This window comes from Mangifera indica, chromosome 9, assembly GCF_011075055.1.
Source record: "Mangifera indica cultivar Alphonso chromosome 9, CATAS_Mindica_2.1, whole genome shotgun sequence".
Taxonomy (NCBI): domain Eukaryota; kingdom Viridiplantae; phylum Streptophyta; class Magnoliopsida; order Sapindales; family Anacardiaceae; genus Mangifera; species Mangifera indica.
The window spans coordinates 8,912,846-8,923,133 of NC_058145.1; the positions used below are offsets into that span (position 1 = coordinate 8,912,846).

Consider the following 10,288-nt stretch of genomic DNA (forward strand, 5'->3'; position numbering starts at 1 on the left):
ATGAAATGTAAACTGACACGCCACTTCCTATAAATGAGAGACATATATTTATATGATCCCTATATAATTTTCCTACGTTGGCATATAATAAAGATGAAGTGTAAACTGGCACGCCACTTCTTGTAAATGAGAGATATATATTCATATGATCCCTATACATGTAACTGATGGCTTCTCAATATACCACTTCGTAAATTCACGCAATAAGAAAGTTTCGTATGTTAATTTGTAATTATTCTGCAACATATTTCTGAAAATGTAGAAAAAAGCACCATCTAACACAATCCATGGTAAATACGGATTTAAATTGTGAAAAGTTTGATTATGAACAGTATTTACCAGACAAAACCGCATCTCTCTTTCTTGAAAAATATTTTCCTTATATGGGCAAATTTTGCAATTGGACACACTTGTCTTTACTTATTGCAAGATTACTGTTACATTAATTAATTAAAATTTTGAAACTTGTGTCGCCAATGGTTGTCCTATTATTTCATCATTCACTTGAAATTGATCCATTAATTTTTTTTTTCATCTATGTAATTTACAAAGGTATCAATAAGGCTTGAAGCCAGAGAAATATTAAAAGAAGATATATTTGGAATTTGGTCAATAATAATTTGAAGAAATTGCATGTCTGTGTTGACTTAGGAGTGAAGATATGCCAAGTGTACATCTGATCTTGTTGATGGTTTCTGTTATGCAGCCTTCTCTTTGGTCCCAGGATTTGACATGTCAATAAGTTTCCCGGATATGAATCAATGGAGGAGCAATGGAGGAAATTGTTTGCATACTGCTTTTAAAAACATAACTATATTGTTTTATTAAAGGACTCATGACTAAAACTGAAAGATGTATAAAATGGAGACATTAAAGATGATCAAAGAGATCTAACAAAACGACTAAGATAACAATGTTATGAGTCTTATTGGCATGATTGTAATTTAGAACTAATTTGGCATGAATCCACCAGGGCCTTGAGAAAAGGAATTGTTGGATGGGCCTGCTTCATTTGGATTGTACGTTGGAAAAAGGTTTGTTGTTTGGTCTAGATTTGATAGAGGAACCATAGATGAAGAAGAGGCTTCGGGATCAACACTAGTCTTGAGGCAGATTTCGTTTTGCAAACTTTGCTCCAATTCATCTAAAGAGGCATACATTTGATGGAGCTCCTCCACATTAAGTAGATCAATAGGAGTTTGCCACCATCCCTCAGTTTCTATCCCATCCGATATTCGCTTTAGCAACTTCCCTCGCTCCTTCTCAGCATCAAGTTGGTTGAGGAGGTTACTATGAAAATGACTCAATTCATCGATTCTCACTTTGCGACGAGCCTCCAATAGTGGGTGGGGTGTGTCACCTTTCGGTGTTTGCATACCCATGAAGCGGTTTGCCACAGCTTCAATGGATGGGTGGCCAAAGGAAAAAGCCTTTCCTGATGGTGAAAACACCAAGATTCCAACCTCAGCCCCAGTAAGAGTCACAAGTTCACTAGCCTTTTTGTAAATACCAGATCTACGTTTTGAGAAAGTAATCAGTCTGTCTTCTTCTTTTTCAATTTTCTTCATCTCAATCTTCTGCCTTCCTCTGGTCTTCTTGGCCGCCATTGATTAAATTTTGAAGTTGGCTCTAATTTAATTTTTCTGTGTTTGGTATGCTCTCTATTGTCATGTTTATATAGAAGGAACTCTTCAATAAGAATGAAATTCCATTGGAAATTATGCAATTGTCCTCTTTATGGAAAATTTTACAATTTTATTATTCTTCAAATTAAGTATAAATGTTTTTTGTTGGCCAAATTAATTTCACTGCAATTTTATTTATTAATTTTAATATTTAAAATTTGTCGTGTTCGATAAATGTATTGAATTAATAAAAAAAAGTAAATTTATTTATTTCATATAATATAAGAGATGTCATATGTGCTCTAATATTAGACTAAAATTAAATTTTTATTACCTAACAATGAGCTGTATTTATCTCCACCGTTCATTTTTAATGCTGATTAGAAAATCACTAGAAAATAAAAAGTAACCACCTTAAATGCAGATTAAATCTCTTGTTTTTTTATCCAAATCAAGCTTTGATGCGGTAAAGGGTTAGTTTGTGGTTCGGTTGATTTGATTAACCATTCAAATAAGTAAGGTCAAGTAAGTAATATTAGCTTGACATTATTAAAATTTTTTATATATTAACCATACTTATTCAATAATGTTTAACAATAAATGTTTTTCTGGCCAATTGTATATGTGTCTAGTTATAGTTTCGAAATGTAGGTTCGAATCTCATCTTTAAACTGAATTAAAATATAGACGTACTAAAAACAACTATATCGTAAAAAAAGACAAAAATGAGTAAAAATAAATTAGAATAAATTAAGGTTGAAAATTTAGGCTCACACAATTTTCCTAAAACATATTCATCTTCTTCACTTGAGTGCACAAGAATTTAAACAAGAAGAAAACTTAAAGAACACTTAAGGATTTAGGGAGAAACAACTTTATGGATTGAAGGAAAATTGAGAGAGCTCAAATTTTTGTGTATTTATATGAGAGGACAAGCCCCATTTTATACTACTCCAATAGGGAACAACACATTGAATTTCACTATATATATCATAATTAACCTTTCATCTTTCAACTTTCAAAACTTCATCTTTATTAAATTTCATTGAATTTATTAAACTTGAATACAAAACCTAGTGATGGAGTTTGACCATCAAAACTTGCATAAGATTTAGAGGTAATGCCCTTTGAACCTAAATCTTAAAATCCCTAATCAAGTAGGTTGAGTTTTTATTAAATCGGCTTTTATATCCATCCCACTCAATGATCTTTCAGCAAACTTTCTATTCAAGTCTTTCATTAACGCATTCGTTATATTATCTTTTGACTTCACATAGTCAACAAAGAGTTGAGAATAATTATCGAATATTATTATGTCGACAACTTAAACTTACCATTAATTACATATATTGCTTTGTGCTAGTCCAATTGCAGATTAACTATTACAATAAATGTAAATTGTTGGCATAGACTTTGACCACTTGCAATAACCTCTAAGAAGAGGCAGGGGTCACATATCATCCCACTTAAAATACAGTCTTCTTAGACAAAATTTACCTAAATCATACAACCACAATTTAATGGTAGCACATGGACAAAAACCTTTGTGGATATTAAAAATCATTCCACAACCAAATCAACAGTAAATTCATAATGATATAAAATACGATAACTAATAAAATTGAATTTGTTTTAAGATTGTTAACAAAATTTAGAGTAATGTTAAGCATATCCACTTTTAAGTAAACACATGTGATTAAGTATTATTTTATCTTTAATTTAAAATCACTCACTCTCTTATTTAATAACGTATATCAAATGTGTATATATTTGGATACTCAAAGTGTATAATACATAGTTTTCTTAAAATAGATTTGCTTATTCACTCAGATTTAAAATATTTGAGCAATGTCTGTTTCATAAAATACAACAACGGAGGAATAAGAAGAAAGACACATGACTAACTTTTTTATTCATATAAATTCCACCACAAAAAAAACTTAAAGAACATTCAGGACTTAGAGAGAAACAAACTTCGGAGATTAAAGACAATTGAGAAAACTCAAAAATATTTTTGTGTTCAAGGTGAACGGAGCCCCTTTTATATACAACTCCAAAGGGAGAACATGACATTGAATTTTACCATTATTCTCATCCTTTCACTTTTCAACTTATTAACCTTCATCATAATAAATTTCATTAAATTTTTTCTAACTCAAAGCAATTCAAACTTAATTAATAAATCATTTCATTGTGTACTTCACGTAGCATGTGAGTCACCGAAAATCCAAGTTGAAGCATGAAATAGTTAAAGGGAGAAGCGTTTCAACTAATGTAAACCTTCATACAGCTATCATAGTTATCTGTTACAATATCGATGTGCCAACATTGTCGTAGAAGTCACTATTCTTTGGATTGAAATATTGAAATAATACACTGATTACATTAGCCAGATTTAGTTCAAAAAAGGGTTTTCCAAAGGACGTTTAATTATGTTTTTCGTAGGCAGTGATCATGTGTAGAGAGTTTGATAATCTTAGGTTTGTCATTCATGAAGTTCTTAGTCAATGGAAAACTGTATTGCATGGGAGTTCTTTTTTACTTTCCGGTACATCCATGGAGTTCTATCCTAAATTCTTGGTGATTTATATATAAATTACAGTAAAATATGATTTTCAAGCATCAGAACCATAATGCTGATTCTAACCTTCTGTACTGCCAAAAATCAAAACAAAAGTTTAAGTATCATGATTTTGAGTGTGATATAACTCATAAAGAAAGCAATTAACCAGTATTTCTTGCATAAACTGGAAGGAACTTCTTGGTGCATAACCTTGGTTAATTTATTAGGTCATGACTTAAGATACATAAGATGGAAACACCAAAGATAATCTAAAACATATAAGGAAATGATTAAAATAACACTATCATAACATGAGGGGCCGTTTGGTTCTAAGGATTTAAAAATTATCTTAGTAATCTATTTTTTATTACTTATATTATTTTGTTTGGTTTGTCAGTAATAAAATATTACGGTAATATTTTATTATCAATACTGACGTGACAAGTAATATAGGTGGTAATCTGATTATCATCTTCACCTTAAGTATTAAAAAATTACCAAGGTAATCTTGATTTTGTTATAATTATATTATTATTTGTTAATTTTTTGAGACAAGAATAAATTTATTTTTAATTAATATAATAAATAATATAAAAATATTTAAAAATAATTAAATTCAAGGGCATTGAAGTAAAATAATTTACTAGTATTCTTTTATTATCTTTAACCAAGCACAATAATTATTTATACATATCAAATTTTATCAAACATAATAATTATTTATACCCAGTAATCTTCTAAGTAATCTATCTTTAAGGTAATCTTCTTATTTTGGTAATAAAATATTACTCAAACCAAACATTCCCTTATTGTTATTTAGAATTGATTTGGCAAGAAACCACCATAGCTTTGTGGAAAGGCACTGCAGGATCGACCTGCTTCATCCGGATTGTTCATCGGAAAAGAGTTTATTGCTTAGTGAGGATTCAGTGGAGGAGCCATCAATGAAGAAGAGGCACTAGGATCACCACTAATCTTGAGGTAGATTTCATTCAACAAACTTTATTTGCTCCAAGAGGCATGCATTTGGAGAAGCTCCTCCACGTTCAATTAATCAATACGAGCATCCCACCATCTCTGAGTTTCCATCCCATTACTCGTTTCCTTCCATAACTTCCCTCACTCCTTGGCCTCAAGTTGGATGAGGAGGTCATTGAAATGCTAATTCAGTTCATCGATTCTCTTTGCAATAAGCTTCGCAGCAAAAGGTGAGTTAGGTAACCATTCGGTGGCTGCCTACCCATGAAGTAGTTTGCCACAACTTCAATGGATGGATGGCCAAAAAAGAAAGTCTTTCCTACTAGTGAAAACACCATAACTCCAACGTCAATCCTAATAAGAGTCATAAGTTCACTTGTCTTTTTGTAGCTACAAATCTACATTTTGAGAAAGTGATCAGTCTGTCTTCCTCTTTTTCAATTCTTTTCATCTCAATTTTTTGCCTCCCTTTGGTCTTTTTGGTTGCCATTGCCAAAACTTTGAACCTGGCTTTAATTTAATTTTTCTGAGTTTGCTATGCTCTATGTTGTCATGTATATATAAGAGAAGCTCCTCAATGAAAATAAAATTCCATTTGAAATTATGCAGTTGTCTTCATTCAATAATATTTTACAATTTTATTATTATTTAATTGAAGTGTAAATTTTGTTGGTTAGCAAAATTAATTTCACTATTTTTTATATTTCAAATATTTTTTTATTTTTATTTTTTAAATAGCATTGAGTCATAGCCTTCTCATTTTTTTATTTTTTCCAAAAAAATCTGTTTAACATCAATTTTTTATTTTAATATGTTAAATTTGTCATGATCGATAAATGTGTTGAATTAACTATAGTAAAGTCATTTATCTATTTAAAATATTTTATCATGTATTCTAACGGTGAGTATTTAAAAACACTATTAATTATAATAACATATTACACTATATAATTTTCTCTTTAAAACTCTTAAAATGTGAAGTATAAAACATTAACTATACAACTTCAAATTAACTAGGAACATGTTTTTTACCATAAGAGCTACCACTTGTGTCCTAATTTTAGTGTAAAATTTGATTTTTATTACCACACAGTGAGTTGTATCTATCTCCACAACGTATTGTTAATGATGGTTAAAGAATTATTAGAAAATAAAAAGTAACCACCTTATCATGCATATTGAATCTCATGATTTTTAATCAAAACCAAGTTTTGATATGATCAAAGGGTTAGTTTGTGGTTCGATTGATTCAGTTAGTCATGCGGATAAGTAATATCAGTTTGATATAATTAGAATTTTATATCTATTAACAATATTTATTCAATAATGTTTAATAATAAATGTTTATAGACCAATTGTAAATATGCCCAGTGATAGTTCTGAAACCTAGGTTCAAATCTTGTCTTTAACTAAATTAAAATACAGACGTACTAAAAAATATATACAAATTTCAAGATTTAAAGAAAACCTTTAATATGATATGTAAGAAAGGGCAAAGAAAAAACATAATACATTAGGGTTGAAAGTTTCGGTTTGGTCAACACACAATTTTCTTAAAACATATATATTCGCTTCTTTCACTTGGGTGCAAAAAGATTTGAACAAAATTTGTTTCCCAAGATACTAAGACAAAGGAATAGTAAGAGAGACACCACTCTTTTATTTAAATGAACTGAAGTAACCCTAAAATCTACTACAAAAAAACTTAAAGAACACTTAAGGACTTAGAGTGAACAATGTTTATTTCCCAATAAATAATGACAAAGGAATACCAAGGGAGACACAACTCTTATTTTGACATGAATGGACTCAAACTTGAACTCCACCGCAAGAAAACCTAAAGAACACTAAATCAACCTTGAATTCCACTTAAGGACTTAAAGAGAAACAACTATATGGATGAAAGACAAATTGAGAGAGCTCAAATTTTTGTGCATTTAAATGAGAGGAGAAGCGCCATTTTTATACTACTCCATTGGGAAACAAGATATTGAATTTCATGGTATATTATAATTAAACATTCACCTTTCACCTTTCAACTTTCTAAACTTCATCTTAATTAAATTTCATTCATTCAATTTTTTCTAACAATCCCCCACAAGAATGTATTTAAAAAACTTAGATACAAACACAATGATGAAGTTTGATAATCAAAACTTGCATAGGTTGATAGGTATTACCCTTTGAAGCTAAATATTAAGATCCTGAATCAAATAGGTTAAGTGTTAATTATATCAATTTTTAGATCCATCCCACTTAGAGTTGTCAATAGGTCGAGATGAGTCTTAGGCCCACATAATGATGGGTCTTTGGGTCAGGCTGACCCATGAAAATTTTAAGCCCCAAGGCCAACCCTATATATATAGGGTCGAGCCTTAATCAGGCTGGCCCATTTAAACAAATTTTAAAAAAAAATTAAAAATTTACACTTAAATTATTTTTCAATTATTAAAACCGAGGACAGTACCCCGACATTTTATTTATAATTTCTCATTTGTGGCAAAGGAATACTATGATTATATGATGAAAAATATTATAATATAATACAAATAAATTAATTTGCATACTATATAATTACAAACATAAATATAATATATATGTCATACCATTAATCTACTCATCTTCAACGTTCAAATTTGTAAATTCTTCAAAGATATCTTTTACCACCCAATTCTGTAATTTAAAATCAGTTTTGACCCAATTTTTCATACACATGATTGTCCTGACCATATTTGGGTGTAAATTTGATCACCTATCACCTAACATGTATCCACTTACACTAAAAACAGATTTTGATTCTAAAATCAACACTAAAGGTGTTAGTAGATGTCAGACCACAGCGCAAGCACAGGAAAAGTTTTTGCTTTGTCTTTCCACCATGCTGAAACATTTAGTTTTTCAGCATTATATCCTTATACAATTTTTGGACAATGTTCAATGTTGATATAATTATAAAATTAATCATAATTTATACTTTAACTAGCAAGCTGTTTATCTTTGGGCAAGAGCGACTATATACGGGACTTTTTTTTGTCTGAACTAAGGGAACTTACCTTTGGTATAGAACTTTGTCTAATTTTTTTAAATTTTTGTTCACAAATACTATACATTTCAAGTAAAAAATCTTGAACATATTCAACAAAATTCACATTGCTATTAATTGACAAATTTTCTTTAATAACATCAAATAAATTTTATAGTCTATTAGATTTTGCCCTGGGCTCTAAAACAGTAGCTACGGAATAAAGTAAAGGAACTTCACTTCAATATTTTTAAATCTTCATTCCATTTGCCTAGATATATTATGAAAAGTATGATGAGGGTCATCTGACTCATGTTCTTTAAAAATATCACTTATTTCTATCATACTATATATTATTGAATAAGTGGTTGGATAATACACACTTAAGCAATAGTTTGTGGTTGTCTTCAATAGCTCTAACATGTTTGTTAGAGCCATTCCTATCTCCCAATCTTGATCTATAAAAAAAAAAAGATTTGTCGAATCTTTTGGTTGGGTATTGAAGTAACATGTTATAGGAACCAAGGATTGAAAAATCAGACCAAACTGGTCGGTCAAATCGGATGGACCATGAATTGGTACTGTAGACGAGTACTATTGAAGACATAACCATTTTAAGCTTGAAATAGGGTTGAACCGCGATCAAACCGCCAGTTCACACCTAAACCACGATCTAACCTAGTTTAGGCAATTCCCAGTTCCCGGTTCAAGGTTGTGTATAAAATAACAGTTTTATTTTTTTCTTCTTCCTTGCAATGCATGTAGAGGCAAAACTTCAATTGCTGTAGGCGACGAATTTCTCCGACTTCACAAGTTCAAACTATCATTGATTCATCTCTTGCCAACGTCAGTTTAAAGATGTCTGTCGATGACGACGACACCGCCGAGGGGTGTTGGTTTCAATCGCAAGCTCACAAGACAACAATATCCACAACTATATTTGCAAACTTTCACGGCGACTTCTCAAGCTCAAATGGTGGCTAACAACAATGAGTTTCCGTTGCTGTTGTGACCGACGATTATACATCAACGGCAATGATAGCAGGCTGGTGTTTTGTAGGACTTTGTAAACTGTTTGGATTAAATACTTACGTTTGTTTGAAGTTTTGAAACTGTATATTATTACTTCTCTGAAAAACTATTTCTCATTAATATCAATTCTCATTTAAGTTGAAACTGTATATTATTACTTTATTTTTATACAATGAAGCAATAAGGATTGAAAACTTCAAACAAATTAGAAAATATATAAATAATAGGTCAATTTATATAAACAAATATCAATTCTCAATTAGAAAATATTAATTTATCTCTGTACAGTGAAATATCAATTCACCCTTGTTTTTGTACAGTGAAGCAATAAGGATTGAAAACTGTATAGTGAAAAATAATAATAATAATACTATTTGTTTAAATTAAAATGTTTGTTTTATATACTGTTTGTTTAAACTTTGAAGCATACTACACGGTGTTTTTAAAAAAAAAAATTCTGATAATTTAGTCAAATAGTACACAACAAGTAAACATTGTGATATTTTGAATTTTAATTTAACAGGTTTTGGCTTTTAGTGTTTGTCAATTTGTGTTATGATTTTTGGTGTTTAATAATAGGTTAATTTATTATTGTTAATTTATAAATGACTTATTGTTTTTGTCAATTTAATATGTTATTATTAATTTGTAATTTTATTAGGTATCAGTCTTTTGTGATACCCTATTTATATATAATATACTAATATATGACAATTTATAACGAATATTGTTATAAATAATTAATATTGAAATTCAAAGTACGAATGTATGGAGTTATATATTATGATCAAATTACGAATATTGTTATTTATAACGAATGCATGGAGTTATATATGTTGAAATTCAATAGTTGAATTAAATAATAAAATTGATTATGAGTTTTTGAGTCTTTGACTTTCTCATAACAAATATTGTTAGTATTAAATTTTAAAATTAAAAATTATACTTTAAAAACCTAATTATAAAAGATTTTTATTTTTAATGCTCAGTATATATTTAATGAATATATATATATATATATATATATATATATATATATATATATATATATTAATTGGTATTCTAATT

General features: G+C 29.4%; 1 protein-coding gene across 1 annotated transcript; it reads right to left on the reverse strand.

The window, feature by feature from the left end:
- Window positions 1-835: 835 nt before the first annotated feature.
- On the reverse strand, window positions 836-1,607 carry LOC123224749 (agamous-like MADS-box protein AGL62). The gene has a single exon (XM_044648452.1). The coding sequence runs from the start codon at window positions 1,605-1,607 to the stop codon at window positions 951-953; it is 657 nt and encodes a 218-aa protein (XP_044504387.1). The 3' UTR covers window positions 836-950.
- Between the last annotated feature and the right edge of the window lie 8,681 nt (window positions 1,608-10,288).